Below are 16,260 nucleotides of genomic sequence, written 5' to 3' on the forward strand. Positions count from 1 at the left end.
TATCCACCAGTGGTATAGACAGAACCGATGGTCCTCCAATGTCGATGGCTCAGTGTCCATCAGTGCTGCTCCTTGATCCTTTGATGCCAATGCCGACGATGCCTTGGACTTTTTTGACCCGAAAAGCTGCTCCATCTTGTCAAGTTGAAGCCAACATCCCTTCAGGATCATCTAGGTGCATAAGCACCAACCCTGGATATCATGCGATGCCCCCAGACAGAGGACACATATTTCATGTGGCAATTTATTTATTTATTGGTTTTTATATACCATCATTTAGACTTGCCTTCATAATGGTTTACAAGCTTGATATAAAATGGTAACATTCAAATCATATAAAATGTGATGTAAATGGTTCTCAGGCACTGAAGACATCGCCGAAAACCGGATGTGGCCATGACGGATGAAACAAAAGGAGCATGAATCGAAGGTGATGGTGGTGGACACTAATGCACCGCTGCCATTGGAAATTGACCGTGAAATGAAACTTACCCGAATCGCTGAAAACCCTGACTAGGAGACACTACAGGAGGGTACTAAGAGGGACCTGGCGATGGAGCAACGAGGAAAAACCATGAAAACAAACCAAAGTTTTCCACAAGGCCAAAAAATAGCCAAAGTAAGTCCACTCACACAGCAAGGCTTACCACTCCATGGAACAAGAAAGACTGGAGAGGGGACCCCTTGTAGACAAGTGGTACAGGGAATGTTCAGTGTGCTTACTCAAATTTCTAGAAACTTTAACATAAGTTTTCTGCATCAGGGCTCCATCTGATATCACCCATGTGTGAGGACTACCATCCTGCTTATCCTCAGAGAAAGAGGTTTTAAAAATCAGGGTTAACACAGGGTAAAAGAGAGGCTATTAAACTAGTATTGTTTGGAAGTCCTATTCCTTGTCTGGGCGAACTAAGAACGAACTGGGAAAACTGGTAATTGTGTTGGCATGCGTTTACTAAAATTCCCCCATTTACATGGTAGAAGCGGCATTTGCATGCATAGGTACGCACCTACTTAAACTGTTTGCACATGTGCGTGCGTTCAGCCTATTTTATACCATGCACGCATATACACATAAAATGGCCGCATCCCTGGGTGCAAGCCAGCAAATGCAAGCACATGTGTGCCTGCATGGCTGCTTAAAAGTTACTATCTCTGGGTTTAGGGAGCAGGCTTTTTAAATTCTGGTTTTTGAGGGCTGCAAAAGGCTGTTTTTTAGGATTTTCACAATTAATCTTTATCAGATACATCTGGAAAATCTTTGTTCAAGAAATGGGTACTTTGCATAGTTTGGTCACTCTGAAAACCCAAATTGCTTGCTGCCATCAAGGACAAGAGTTGAGAAATGGGCACGATAAGGGGTTGAGATTGTAGTGCTGCTGTCATCAGCCCATTGTTTGAGTAAGCTATATATCAAGCAGAGGTACCATTCGATCATTGAACAAACTGCAGTGGTACGTGGCTACTGCTAGAGCCAGATTTATTAATGTATCCATGAGACTGGCCGGCTCTTTTAGGGAGGGAGATGATGAGGATTACTAAAGATGAAGACCATCTAGGCATAAAATGTCCCTGTTCTAAGGATTTTGTGGCATAGAGAGTTACCATTTGCACCAGAGTAGGTTTTTCTTTAATTTTAAGAAATAAGCATGAAAAGCCAGTGGTAGAGCAGTATTCTTGTTACAATACTACCAATAATATACTTTTCCACTGGGCTTTATGTTTATGTTGTACTTGATTAGTCGCAAATCTTAAATCAATATATCAATGTGATTGTACAATAATAAAATAAAAGAATACTACTATGAAAGAATTCATACAAAATACATAATACTATACAAGCAATTCATACAATAAATCAATATGATATAGAATATGTAAGGTAAAAAAATAATACTACAAAAGTTTATACAACATACAGTAAAATAAATGTTGAGATTATAAAATATAAATAAAAGATAACTAGGTAAAATACACAGAAATTTAATGTTAATTTAAAATAAAGAGAAAATTCAATTCAAATACAAAGATGACTAAGCATTCTGTAGTCATTCAGAAAAACAAAGTTGAGTTGTTCATTAATACAACAAAGTAAGTAAAACCTAGAGAAATTGTAATCTAAACCCAGGAAACATCTCTCTCTCTCTCTTTATATAGATAGATATAGATATATAAAGGCAATCTATTAATTTGGGAAAGCCTGGTGCACGAGTGGCATTTTACCTAAGGGATTATACTGGCCAGTGCCAAGAGTTTTAACCTGTGGCAAAGATGTCACTGCAAATTCTTAGCACTCTGGGCCATTAGTTTATTCTGTATCTTAAACTGTAAACATTTTGAAGTGGTTCTTGAGTGAAAAAAACCCCAATGCAATTCAATACAAATTGCAGGATGCATATTCCAGGAGATGACATAAAAAAAACCAGGGGCATGACATTTTCAAGAGCCATCTTAAGCCTTACTAAACTTTGCAGTAATTGAATGTGCCAGAAAAGTAATTTTTAACCAGTAACTGAGCAGGTATGTCCAGTAAATCATAGAACAGCCTTGGGTGTCAATTTAAAGTTAGAATTGGTTGTCATGTTTTCAATTGCCCTGGTTAAGGGGGAGATATGGATTCTGCAGAGGTGGATTAACTATTTACTGAACCCCAGGCAAACATACATTCACTAACTGACATTCGTTGAAATTTCCCACAGGCCCCTATTCATAGTCCCTTCTCTGCAGTCCGAAACCAGCACTCCTGTCCGTCCTTCTCTGCCCCACACCAGCTTTTCTTTCCCTTCTCTTCAGCTGGTCCCCCCCCTTCACCAGGCGCACCCCAAGCACTTCCTGCGCCCTCCAGCAGCCCAGCCTTAGCACTCTTTGGTCCCCTTCCTTAGCCCCCCCCCCCCTTTTCCTCTCCCAGGCCAAGCCCCAAACTCCCTGCCCCCTTCTCACCAGCCCAGCCCCAGCACAATCTGCCCCCTCTCTTTCCACAGTCAGACCCCAGCACACTGGGGCTCACCCTTCCCAGCTCCACCCCCCCCCCCCCCACACACACACACTGTGACCCTTCACACAACATTGCCTCCCCTTTCCTGACCCCAGCACAGGGGCAGGAAGGATCCCCAGGCACTCCTGCCCTGCTGCTTTGGCCTCCGGTTGATCGGCAGTCATTCTGAACTACTGGAGCGGCAGAGCAGAGAGACTGGGGATTGCCTCTGTCCCTGAAACACCTGGACTAGCGATAGGGTATGGGAGGGAAGTGCTCCAGAGGACCAGCGAGGTTTGAAGTGGGTTTAATATCTGTTGTAGCCATATCATTGCTTAGTAAAGCTAGGTCTTAGCCAGTTACTGATGAAAATCGGCACTGGCCAGCTAAGTCCATAGAAAACCTGACCTGATGCCCATCTCCCAGTCCCCTCTCCCCCACACCAATCACAATATTACAAAATTATATATATATATATAATCTGTGGCCCTACCACGTTTCTCTCACTCCCTCATGATGTTTTGTTTTTTTTCAAGAGCCCTTGGCCCTATTCACACACTCTCCCTTCCAATAGTCCTTTAAAAAAAAAAAAATTAGTTCTGGGCCCCATCTGCCTACCTTCCCTCCATCCCAATGGTCCTTTTTTTTTTTTTTTTTTTAAGAGTCCTGGAGCCTGGCCATTTCCTCTGCTCCCCCCTTAAAAAAAATAAAAATTCAAGAGGGAGAGGAAGATTCCCCAGCCAGCCCTTTAACCTTGCTTGAACAGGTGGATGGGCAGGGTATCCTAGGGTATCCTCATTGGCTTTTATTTTTTCTGACAGGAGAAGGGTGGGGAGAAGTTAGGGCTGGTGGTTGGGCTCATTTTTCTTAAAACCCCATTAGGACGAATTGTAAGATTTACTGAGAAAGGATTGTCTCTCATGTGCTTTTGTACAGCATTGTATATGTTGAGTAGCATTATAGAAGTGACAAGTACTACTGGGAGGCCTGGGCTTAGTTTTTTTTAAAGGAACATCAAGAGGGAAGGCAGATGGAGCTTGGGACTCTTTGATTTAATAAAAGGAACATCAGGTGGGAGGGAAGGAAGATGAATGGAGTTGTGGGAGATGATTTTTTAAAACTGTTTTACATAGGGACATTTAGGCCTACTCTTGCAGTGCCTAGATTAGGCTATCCAACATCTCCCCTCCCTCCTCCCCAATCTAACCTCACCCCTAGGCCAGCACAGAATTTGACTAGCTAAATTTAATCAATTTGCTCAGTCAGTTTTCCAAAGACTTGTTCTAGATGGCTAAGTTCTTAGATAGCTGGCTAGATCCCTTTGAATATTGATCTCCAAATATCTGGACGAAAGTTGCTAGTTTCTGGAAACACTAGACTTTGGATATCTGAATGTGCAGTCAGACATTTTGTTGAGCCTCTGTGTGTGTGTTTTGTCCCCTTGTATGGACTGTTTTAATTGCTTATAGAACCATTTTCTCCTCATGCAGGCAATCCATCAAAACAATTTTTTTTAGTGTTTATTTTTCTTTTGTAAGTTATTAATAAATTGCTTTGTTATAAACTTTGTAATCTTTCTGTTATTCATTGAGTCCTATTCTGCACCATCATCTTTCTACCATTCTCGCCATCTCTACTTGATACTTAAACTTTATTACAAAAAGAGGCTCAACATATTAATGAAACTTTACAGTTCTACTTTTTAGGCCCTAATGAAATAGGTTTTCTCACATTTTATGCCAGCAAAGCAAAGCTTTCAAGACTTAAATGTGAAGCAAAAGACACAGCTAAAATGATTTTATTGTAGGCTCGCTTTTGACAACAGACTGTTCAGTGAAGTTGCTCATCTTTTAACCATTATCACTTTTTCCATGAGTGTTTGCTTTGCTCCCTGAAATAGATATAAAAATTGCTTTCTTCATTCCTTGTTGTTATGTAAAGGCATTTTTGCATGCCACAAATTAAATGCAGCAAGCGAGAAACCAAAGATTTCTTTTAAATAATCAAAGCTTCACATGTAATTTTTTCCTCAAAGAGCACCAAGTCTGTTCATTTTCTAAGAGATTGTCAAGATTTTCTTAAATGTAATCGGTCAAATTTGACTAGGCAAGAACTTTAAATAAACAGCATCATTTAAGACTATAAAGTTAAAACAGAATTATCTTTAATGTAGTAAAGAAGCTTAAGGTCAGATTTACGTTACAGCATGGTTGTCTGCCAAAAAATATAAAAACATAACCTTCTGCATTGTATGCATGAGCACTTTCCAATATTTCAAGATCATAATGCCACTTCCATCAGAAGTAAGGATACATTCATCAAAAGCGACTTGATAATTTACAAAGGCAGCATAAAATTGTGGATTTTCAACTGCATAATCTTTAGACAGATAAACAAATTACAGTAGTGCACAAGCAGAAACAATGTACACTTCGCTGAGCATTCATTACTGCGTGCTATCAGGCATCAACGCAACTCCCTAGCAGTGGGCAACCTTTGGTGTTTTAGGGCTCAGGAAGCATAAAATAACATGATGGTGAGGTAACCGACCATGGCATGATAGATGGTGTTGCACGAAGCCTGTTTACAGCTCCATGTCTGTACAATCTGTAGCGCCTAGTGTGTGGAGCTCAACATACTGTGTGCTAATTTCTGTAACCATCTATTTTCCTACCAGGGCCTTAAAGGTGCAGATTTGTGGCTTGAAACAGAAGCAAAACTGGAAAGCATACTTAAACTCTAGCAATGAACAAGCATATAAAAAAACCAGTAGGCCTTCAGAAAATAAACTATTGTCAGTAAGTAGGAGGAAGTACGAAATAATCTTAAAGTTTTACCTCTTTGTTAAACAGAATTACTTAAGAATAATTTGATTGCATTTATTCACTTAATCCAAATAATTTCTTTTTAAGGGAATAACTTTTTGAAAAGCATAGTACTTACTGGCATATCTGCACAGAAAATACCCCCAGAAGAGAAAACAGAATCAAATTCCAGCACTGCACAGGTCCTACTATCAATATTTATATATCTTGCCACTTGCATTATTTTGGGCATATTATTCTTTGGTGCCAAATTTATGCCTTAAAAAAACATTGTGCTATTTTAAAATTGTACAGGTTAAATATGTGCCATATTTGCAATTTTTATTTTGTTTTTGCACAGTTTTCTAAGGAAGTTTTGTTATGAGCCTTAAATTAGATGCAAACATGCATACAAAAATAACTGCAGTTTGGCAAGTTATTTTTGGATCCTTTTTTGAACAAACTTTAGTCATTTTGAATCAAATGTAATGTCTTTTAATGTGTTCGACTGGTACTAACAGATGTAGAAAACTGAAGTTATGATAGCCAGCTCATTTCTATCTAGTTTACTGTGATTTAGATCAGACAGTTTTACTCTTCCTCCTTTGGGCTTCCAGCGTAGTCAGAACCAGGGCTGGGATCTGGTGCTATGCACCTTCATTCACAACTCTGCAGGGATTTTGCCCCCTATTTTATGATCCATACCCTCCATAACACACCTAAGTCTGCTCCCTGCAGTGACGGACCTGGGCTTGGGGCTCATGCACTAGTGGCTCCTTCTGGAATCCTATGATCATGGGCCCTGAATCCACCCACCCGGTGTCACCCTTGAGTAATGACTGTTAACACCTTCTCCCCCGTCGGCAGCATCCTCGGTCCATATCTGACTCAGGGATGGCTCCATCCGGGGCCCTTCTGTGTGGCAGTGCAAGATACTTACCGCCTGAGCTACCGGGCTGGCTACTGGGTTTTAATTCCTTTTTCTTTTTTACGCCACTATTGCACCATGGAAGCAAAGTGCCAAATATACAATGTAGCAGATATGATCAGACAACTAGGAGACACTGTTAGATGGGTAAAGGGCCTTTGCAATGAAACTGGTGGTAAATCAAAATTTACAGTGTGATTGGGCTGAATTTTAACATGCATGACGAAACACCGCTAAATGTGGCATACAATAAGCTTTATTGTGGTCATGTTAAATGTTTGCCATTCTGGCATGGCCTCAGCAGTAGCGTGCATCAAAACCAAAAGAATATGCCATGCGTGCTAATTACTGGCTAAAGTCCCTCATGTTCTCCTGCCAAAATGAAAGAGTGGTGAGCATGGGAGATTTGCCCACCCTGGACCCAAGTAACAAAGGTAACCAGAAGAAAGCTCAAATAAAGCAGCAGGAAGAGCCTCTAAACCCTGATTGTAGCATTGTAGTATTTGAGAGAAGCCGTGGATATTTTGTTAAACTGCTGCTACAGGATGAGGGGAGCCCAGCTCTCTCCTGTGCTGATCTTCATTACAGATAAGAGTCTGAGTCAGGGGTGGGGGACCTTTCAGGGGAAAGGAGGGAGGGGGGCCACAATGGGAGGATGTCAGGCCATGGAGACCCCATGTGCTTAGGTACAGGGGGAGGCTGGAAGGCCTCTTATTGCTGGAGGAGGTAGAAGATGTAGGGGAAAGACCCCCTTGTTCTTGTTGTTGGTGAAGACTGGGGGCATGAAAGATCATGGTTCAGAGGCCTCACACCCTTATTGCCTGGGATGGGGTTGTTGGGGTTAAGAAGCCCTTTGCACATTATAGTTTTCAGGGAAAAAAAACCTCCCAAAAACTTAAGATCTGGCTGTTCCTGACAATTGTGTAAAAGGAGGATAATGACAGAGTAGGACAAGATCTGAAGTGAAGAGAATAAGTGTTTTTAATAGAAAGATGGCCCTTGTATTAGCGCTTTCATGGTCTTTTTTATTTTGATGTATTATTGCACTTTTATGATGTTGCATTATGATTTATTATAAAATGCACTGAGCGATTTTTGGACCTGGAAAGTGGTATATAAAGAATTATAAAGAAATAAAATGTGAGGGAGTGCTGGGAGGAATACCCTTGCTAAGCAGCCCTTTCATTTTGGACTGGTTAGCATGGGGCCCACTAAAAAGTTAACAGCTACTCTGAGGCAGGTGATAAGTAACATAGTAATGACGGCAGAAAAAGGCCAAAGTGGTCCATCTGGTCTGCCCAGCAAGATTCCCAAGGCAGTAACTGCCGCTCCGTGCAGGTGACCCCCACGGTTCTGTTAAGGGTAGTAACTGCCGCTCTGTGAAGGTTAAGCTTTATTTATTCCCATCCTCTAGCCTTTAGGGATCCACAGTATTTATCCCATGCCCCTTTGAAATCCTTCACAGTTTTAGTCTTCACCACTTCCGGAGGAAGCGTGCGCTGGCAGCCGGCTGGCGCATGCAGATTACTTCTGCTCCAGAGGAGCAGTAAGTAATGAATCAAAAAAAAAGTAAGTAGATGGGAAAGGGTTAGGGGTTGGGGAGGAGAGGAGAGGAGAGTCAGGTAAGGGGGTAGGGAAGTTCCCTCCCACTCCTTAACTGGAGCGGACTGGGAGGGAACTGGGGGAGGCCCGATTGCATCACCGTGTGTATTTAGGGAAAATCCGACCCTCCCCCGCGCACACCAACCTCACATGCATGTGCAGATTTAAAAATCCGCACATGCATGTGCACGCGGCCATCAGATTTTATAACATGCAGGCGCATGTTATAAAATCGGCACGCGCACATGGACGGCCACGCGCCGTTTTTAAAATCGACCCCCCATAATTTGTTTTGTACCAGGGGTGTTTTTTCGGTATTTCTCAGTTACAACCTAAAAACAAAAGCTCTAGCAATGTTACAAATAAAACCGGCATGATGTACCCACGAATGTCGGTATAAAAAAAAAGCTAATAAATAAAATAAAATAAATAAAGTAACAAGCAGCACATCCTTAACCTATTATATTACTGCCCTTACCTTTACAAGCAGTTCTTTTGCTGAATGTGACATTATGATTCGATCACACCAAGCTGGACATCTAGTATTCATATACTGCTGTCCCTGACTACTGTCTTCGCTGTATGGATAACTGGGGGGGAAAAAACAAATCAATAAAACAATTGTTAAGAACCACCAACTTACCATTTTTCCATTTTTTTTTTGCAATTGCATTTATCAGTATAGGAGTGAATTTTTAAAGGGGTTACTCGCATTGAAGTAGCATACATCAAAACAACTTTGAAAAGGTCACCTGCGCATGTAAAACCTTTTGTAGATTCAGCCCTATGGAGTGAATTTTCAAAGGAGTTTCGCACGTAAAAGTAGCAATTTTCAAAAGACCGTTACACACACAAAACCTTTTGAAAATCACCACTTAAGAGTTCAATCTGGAATGCTTCTAGTCCTGAAAAATATCTAATTTTTGAAAAAGAACTATTAATAGATACCCCCCCCTTTAGAAAACAAGAATTTCATCTTGTGAGTTAGGTGGCGGTAATACAGAGATTTCTCGTCAGCTTCAAGATCTCATTAAAGAGACTCTCTCATATCTAAATCCGTGCACATTGCATATATGCAGGAGCACAGTGCAGACAACTAAAAAACTATAGATCTCTCTGCAAATGTAGGTATAATTTGCCAGTGGTGGCAGGCAATTAGTGGCAAGCTCAAACTAGACAATAAAGTGCTTATGGGTTCCCTGACTGTCTTTAAGGATTTACAATTTTCAAGTGGCCTGCACTGTAAATTCTAGGGACAGGTTCTGTAATCCCTAAGAGCAAAATCAGAGTGAGCTGTTTACATTGACGCCAATACCAGAATGCCTTTACAATGCATTTATTTTCTTTAATTTAGTATCAGTAAATATAAGGTATTAGCATTCTTAATTGAAAGAAACAGCAAGCATTTTGTCTGCTAGTTTTGGTTTTTACCACTTAATTGGTCTTTGATGCATTTTCACCCTAGCTTTGCCTGCATGAATGAGGTACTATAGGAACCAGATGGAGCGCAACAGCAAAGAGTCTGCATGGTATTTCAGTAGATAAAATTCTAGTCTACATAAGATAAATAGAGAAACAAAGAATAAGACAGCAGGTAAAAAAAACAAGACCTATCTAGTCTGCCCAATTTAATTCCTGGTGCAATACGTAGACCAGCGCGCGAGCACACATTTTCATGCATATATCAGCCCACGCCCAGAAATGCAGCTATTTTATAACTTGTGTGTGCGTATTCGTGCATGTTATAAAATAGCCTGGCCGTGTGCGTGCACATGGGCGCGCAAATCCTGCTTCTATAACATAAATCAGGGGATTTTAAAAGGGGTGCGTGCCCACGCCATTCAGTTTACCAGTTCATCCACCAGTTTGCCCAGTTAACAGATAGGTTCTCTAACCCCCCCCCACCCCTGTTTGATAGCCTACACTCCCCCCCCCCAGTTACTCCAGACCCTTTAAACCCCTCAGAAATGTCTCGATACTTTTATTTTATGACTTACACATCATCCATAGCAGAAGTCAAGTTAACCAGCAGGTGACCTTTGGCGCACACTAGGATGCATAGTATATATGCGTGTACCTCTTGGCCAGGCTCGAAACGCCCACACCCTGCCCTTTTTTGAGATGTGTGTGCCGTGCCATTTACGCACCTATCTGGGCACTTTTTAAAATTCAGTCGGGGTGCATAAGCCCAACTTCTTCGAGCATCCTAATTGATGCATGCCCTGGGCTTTTAAAATTCACCTTTTTGAGCCTAACTTTCATGCACGAATTCAGTACCATGAATAGGTAATAAATTGTACAGCGGGTTGCTGTTCAGTTTATAAAAGACAGTATAGTTCTGCTCTAAAAGTCCATGAGTATGTTTCAGTAGGTGTTAATATTTGCAATGCAATAAATGCATTACTTTCCTATTTAATAAACATATGCCTGTCTAGACCTGCCATCTAGTGCTTTAAGATCATTACAAATGTTACAGAACATACCAGCTCTTTTACTATCCGGAATTAGAAAATGTGAACATATTATTACACCACACAAACGAAAGGGAGGTGCAAATGATATATACACAGTCCACAAATTTTTGTAGAAAATGAAAAGTAACTTCTTTTAATTGTTCATCAATTCAATACGGCTCAACCAAAGCTCATTGTAATATAATACAGTTCTCAATGAGGTCCCCCGACACGGACCCGTGTTTCGCATGAAGCTGCGTCGAGAGGGACTACTACAGTGTATACTTTTCAACCACTGAAAATTTAAACAGAAAATTTTTTTCTCAGCAATAATACAGACTGTGAAAAAGGGCAATATTATAGCTAGATGCTGAGACACACATACCTTCGTAGATAGTCCAAACAAATAGAACCAGGGAGAGCAAGCTGCAGTAACTGAAGCGGAGCTTTAAAGAAATAAAATTGCACCTCCCTTTCGTTTGTGTGGATTATTTTTGGAGTGTTGCTAGTGCCTCCTGTGTGTGTTTGTTGGATTCATATTATTACACCAACACTCTGCTCATTACAGTAGTATCCAATTCAATACTGCATTTATTATACAACTCTTACTTTAATTCCCCTACTATATTCTATACACTAGTTACTAATTACATTCTAGATTCAATAGAAAAATACTATTAACCATCTTCAAATCACTTCACAATGATTCATCAATTTGTTTATGCACATCACTTCACCTATATAAATCGTCCAGGCAATTATGATTGTAGGACAAAAATGTATTAGATGTCCCAGCATTAATAATTGCAAGATTAGAGATTACAAGAAAGCATGGATTCTTGAACACTGGCCCTTGTATCTGGAATGTGTTACCAGATTCCCTTAGAAGGATCAAAGATATAAAAGAATTTAAGAGAAATTTAAAAACTTTCCTATTTTATAAAGCTTTTGAAGCTTAAATAAGATCTCAGGTATGCTTTATGGTTATAAACGATATATGATTGTGATAATGACACTTGAATCCAACTTGTAAATAGAATGTTGAGCTGATACGTTGCTTTGGCGATGTCTGAAAGTGATGAGACTTGAACATTACTTATATTTAAAGTGCTGAAGTGACATTTATTATGTTTTTTAAATTAATTTTGTGTTGTAAGTTTTATGATTTTATATTTTGAATGTACTTTGTAAGCCACCGTAAGCGATATATAAAACTTTTTAAATAAACAAATAAATAAGAACACAGTATGGCTAGGCACAGAATTGCATTTCTATGTACCACAAAAGAGCTCTAAGATCTGCCAACATGGGTTTACTGGAGGTTCCCTCAATCCATAGAGCCTACTTAACTGAAGTTCAGGAAAGAGCCATTTCCATTGCTGGTCCCCTGCTTTGGAACTCAATGCCACCGCAGTTAATAGGATGCACTGATTTCAAACTTTTCAAGAAAGACTTAAAGACATGGCTTTTTGAAATAGCATTTACAAATTAAATACCATCTAAGCAGCTATTGATAATTTTGTTTATCTTGAACCTATTATATTGTTTACATACTTATAAATCGCTTTGATTTATTTTGGATGGTATAAAAATAATTTGTAAATAAAATAAAAAATTTTAGGTGCAGAGAAAAACATAACATGTATACATTATAACAAGTATTTTATAATGTACGAGCACTTGAAACCACCAGTTCACCTAGTACATCTCCAATTCACTTAGACCCTCTAACACTTCACCCTGAACCCTACAAGTTCACCTAGGCCTCTGACCCAAAAACTACAGAAAAAAACAAATCCGATTTCAGTTGTGATAGTCAACTAGCAGGTGTAAAATAGTATGAATAAGTTACATCATTTTTTTTATAAACGAAGATCTCTTATAATATAGCAACTTCTGTGCACACCTCTTGAACCTGCCTCAGGACGCCCCAGACCACCTATTTTTTGTGCTGGTAAATGTGCACGTGAAACAGAAAATGTACACGTACTTTTGATGTTTATAAACTAGCATGCATACGAGTACAGGCTATTTATTCGCATTATCCTAATTCTCTGCACGTAATACCTTTGAAAATTTACTCATAAATGTAACTGCTCAAATAAAAATGGCCTCTGAAGAGGAGGTATCTCACATTAAGAATTACCAGCAGTATTAGGCTTTTGTGGTCTGACTGCTCTTGGATTTGGGCATGTACCAGCAAGGAAGATTTTTTGATAATCTCAAACACAGCAATGGCATTTTGCTCAAGAAAAGTGGCTGTCTGTACATAGACTCAATATGAGTTTAGAATATGGACTGATTTCTTTTGTCACTATTTTATTTGCATTTGAAAATAAAAATAGTCTATATAGGCAGGACATGATAAGTGATCCTTGAGTGCCTTCTCTATGTCATATATTGACTACATGGCATATGGCTTGATGATATGTTTATTTATGAGTATTCATTACGGGGTAAATTTTAAAAGTCCTGTGAGGTAGATCTTTAAAAAATACGCGATCGCGTACTTTTGTTGGCGCACCAGGCGCAAACAAAAGTACACTGGATTTTATAAGATACGCGTGTAGCCGCGCGTATCCTATAAAATCCGGAATCGGCGTGCGCAAGGCTGCCGATTTTGGGCAGCCTGTGTGCGCCGAGCCGCGCAGCCTGCCTCCGTTCCCTTTGAGGCCGCTCCGAAATCGGAGCGGCCTCGGAGGGAACTTTCTTTTCGCCTGCCCTCCCCTTCCCCTGCCTAACCCACCCCCCCGGCCCTATCTAAACCCCCCCTACCTTTATTTCGTGATTTACGCCTGCCCAAAGCAGACGTAAATCAACGCGCGCCAGTGGACTGCTGGCGCGCCATCATCCGACCCGGGGGCTGGTCCGGAGGCCTCGACCACGCCCCCGGGCCAGCACCACGCCCCCGGGCCCGCCCCCAAACGCCGCGTCCCGCCCCCCAAATGCAGCGTCATTAGGCCCCACCCCCAACACGCCCCCGACACGCCCCTTTTCGAAAGCCCTGGGACTTACGCGAGTCCCGGGGCTCTGTGCACGCCGGCGGCCTATGCAAAATAGGTGCGTCGGCGCGGGAGGGCCCTGCACGCGTAAATCCAACCGGATTTACGCGCGCAGGGGTTTTAAAATCCGCCCCTGTGTGCGTAAATCCAGGGGACTTGTGCGCTGGCGCGCCTATGTTGCATAGGCCGCCGGTGCGCAAAAAGCCCCGGGATGCATGTAAGTCCCGGGGCTTTGCTTGGGGAGCGTTCTTGGGGCGTGTCAGGGCGGCATTCGGGGGCGTTCCGGGGCGGGACCATGGGCATGGTGCCGGCCCGAGGGCATTCCGGGGACTTGGCCAAGGCCTCCGAAGCAGCCCCCGGGCCGGGGAATGGCAAGCTGGCAGCCGGCCAGTGCGCGCACGTTGAGGCAGGCGTAACTTGTCCAACAAAGGTCTGGGGAGGGGATTTAGTTAGGGATGGGGGGTGGGTTAGATAAGGGAAGGGAGGGGAAGCCGGGGGAGGGGGGGGGTGGCGGAAGAAAAGTTCCCTTCAAGGCCGCTCCAATTTCAGAGCGGCCTTGAAGGGAATGGGGAAAGCCATTGGGGCTCCCCGCGGGTTCGGCGTGTGCAAGGTGCACATGAGTGCACACCCTTGCACGTGTCGACCCTGGATTTTATAACATGCGTGCGGAAGCGCGCGCATGTTATAAAATAGGGCGTAAATTTGTTTGCGCCGGGTTGCGCGAAGAAATCTACCCCCACACGTATGTTTTAAGATCTGCCCCAAAGGTCTCTATGATCAGAAGTTGCAGTGATACTACTACTTTCCTTCACTTCCTGATTGGATTCCTAGTGCAATGCCATAGATCCCTGTTGATCTCTGGGCCACTCTTCACTTCTTTGCACTAGTGATTCTCTCTGCTTATCTGAATTTCATTATTGTCCTTGACAGCCATCATTTCCAGTGGGAAGCTATTTCATGCATCCATTTCCCTTTTCGTGAAAATATATGTTCTGAAGTTTCTCCCGAGTCTATCCCCTTGGAGCTTCATATTATGCTCTTTTGCTCTACTGATTTCTATGTTCTTAAAAAAGTTTGCATCGTTGAATTCATCATATCCTCTTGATCTCTCCTCTTTCTAGGGTATAAATATTTAGGTCCTTAAGTCTCATCTCATATGGCTTTTGGTAGCTTTGGCCCACCTTCGCCCTGACTATATCCTCTGGAGTTTCACACTCTAGTATCCCCCTAGCTCTGGCCACCTCTTCATGACACTGTTTTGCTACTGTAATGATTGTGTGGGAGAAAGTCCTTTATGCTCTCATGTAGTTGATGCAACCTTGTAGGTGAACCAATGAGGTCTACGCCAACAGCTGGCAAATATGCTCTGTAGCAAGACAGGCTAGAGCTTCATGTATATCAGTCGCCTCCCTCGAAAGTTGAGCCCTATGGTTTTGGTGGCCAACAGGATTTATGTGGCGCTCAAGGGCATGCCAGGGTCAGGACAGACAGTAAATTGGAGGTACTGAGACAGGCCAAGGGTCAGGGCAGGTAGCAAACAAACAAGGTCAGGTCCAAGCGGTAGGCTCTTGTGGTCAGATCCAAAGCAAGAGATCAGTATCAGGAAGTCAGGCCGAGGATACATGAAGACACACAGGAGACATTGGACGAGACAGGCTGGGCAAAGTAAGGCTGGAGAAGACAAGGCTGAACGAGGCAAGGCTGGACGAGGCTGGTGAATCAGGAGCCAGAAAAACACAGGAACATCATGAATGCAGGATAACCAGGAATGCAGGAGCGACAGGTACTGTACGTTGCAGGAGACCCATTGCTGAGGCAAAGCTTCTGAGCGTGGCTGGGCCTTATATACCCAGCTATGTGATGTCATCAGCAGGCACCGGAAGCCCGAGTTCCTGCCGTGGGCCCTTCAAATGATGGCATGGTGCGTGCGCATGCCTAGGGAAGGCCATGGGGGAGGAGAGCATGGTGTCACTCTGGCAGTGTCCTGTTACAGGAGGAGAGTACGGTGGCCTCCAGACTACACTGAGAGCTGGGACATAGCAGTGGTGAGTGATGCTGATCGTAAGCAGATCCCACAACTGGTGAAAGTAACAGCTTCTTTGAGATCATGAGATATACCACGCTGAGGTCACTCTCCTGGTTGGAATACATCTGTATTTAACTTCTCCATCATGTACTATTCCTGTCGATTTCTGCACTTCTTTTGCCATTGAATGTTAACTGCTAAGCACTTGACCAGCTTCTTGAGCTTTCTTAGATCACTTATCGGTCTACTGTCACAATTGACACTAAGATCTGCAATAGAGGGACATCTATATAGAGGCAAACTTTTCCTTTACATCCCCCCCCCCCCCCCCCCCCCAGAATATTGCTCACATTGAACTGGCCCTAGGAAGGATCCATGAGACACTGATTACCTTTCTTCAGAGTACATTCCATTTATCATGACACTCTGTTGTCCATCACTCAACCGTTTTTAATCTGGTCCACCATTTTG

The 16,260-nt window shown here is 42.3% G+C and overlaps 1 protein-coding gene across 4 annotated transcripts in view; it reads right to left on the reverse strand.

Moving 5' to 3' along the window:
• INPP5A (inositol polyphosphate-5-phosphatase A) overlaps positions 1-16,260 on the reverse strand; it is a 1,124,564-nt gene that overhangs the window by 23,840 nt on the left and 1,084,464 nt on the right. For all 4 annotated transcript variants that reach the window (XM_029609984.1, XM_029609981.1, XM_029609982.1 and 1 more), the window contains one exon: positions 8,787-8,898. In XM_029609984.1, coding sequence (XP_029465844.1) covers positions 8,787-8,898 — 112 coding nt within the window. The remainder of the gene's footprint in view (positions 1-8,786; positions 8,899-16,260) is intronic.

This window comes from Rhinatrema bivittatum, chromosome 7, assembly GCF_901001135.1.
Source record: "Rhinatrema bivittatum chromosome 7, aRhiBiv1.1, whole genome shotgun sequence".
Taxonomy (NCBI): domain Eukaryota; kingdom Metazoa; phylum Chordata; class Amphibia; order Gymnophiona; family Rhinatrematidae; genus Rhinatrema; species Rhinatrema bivittatum.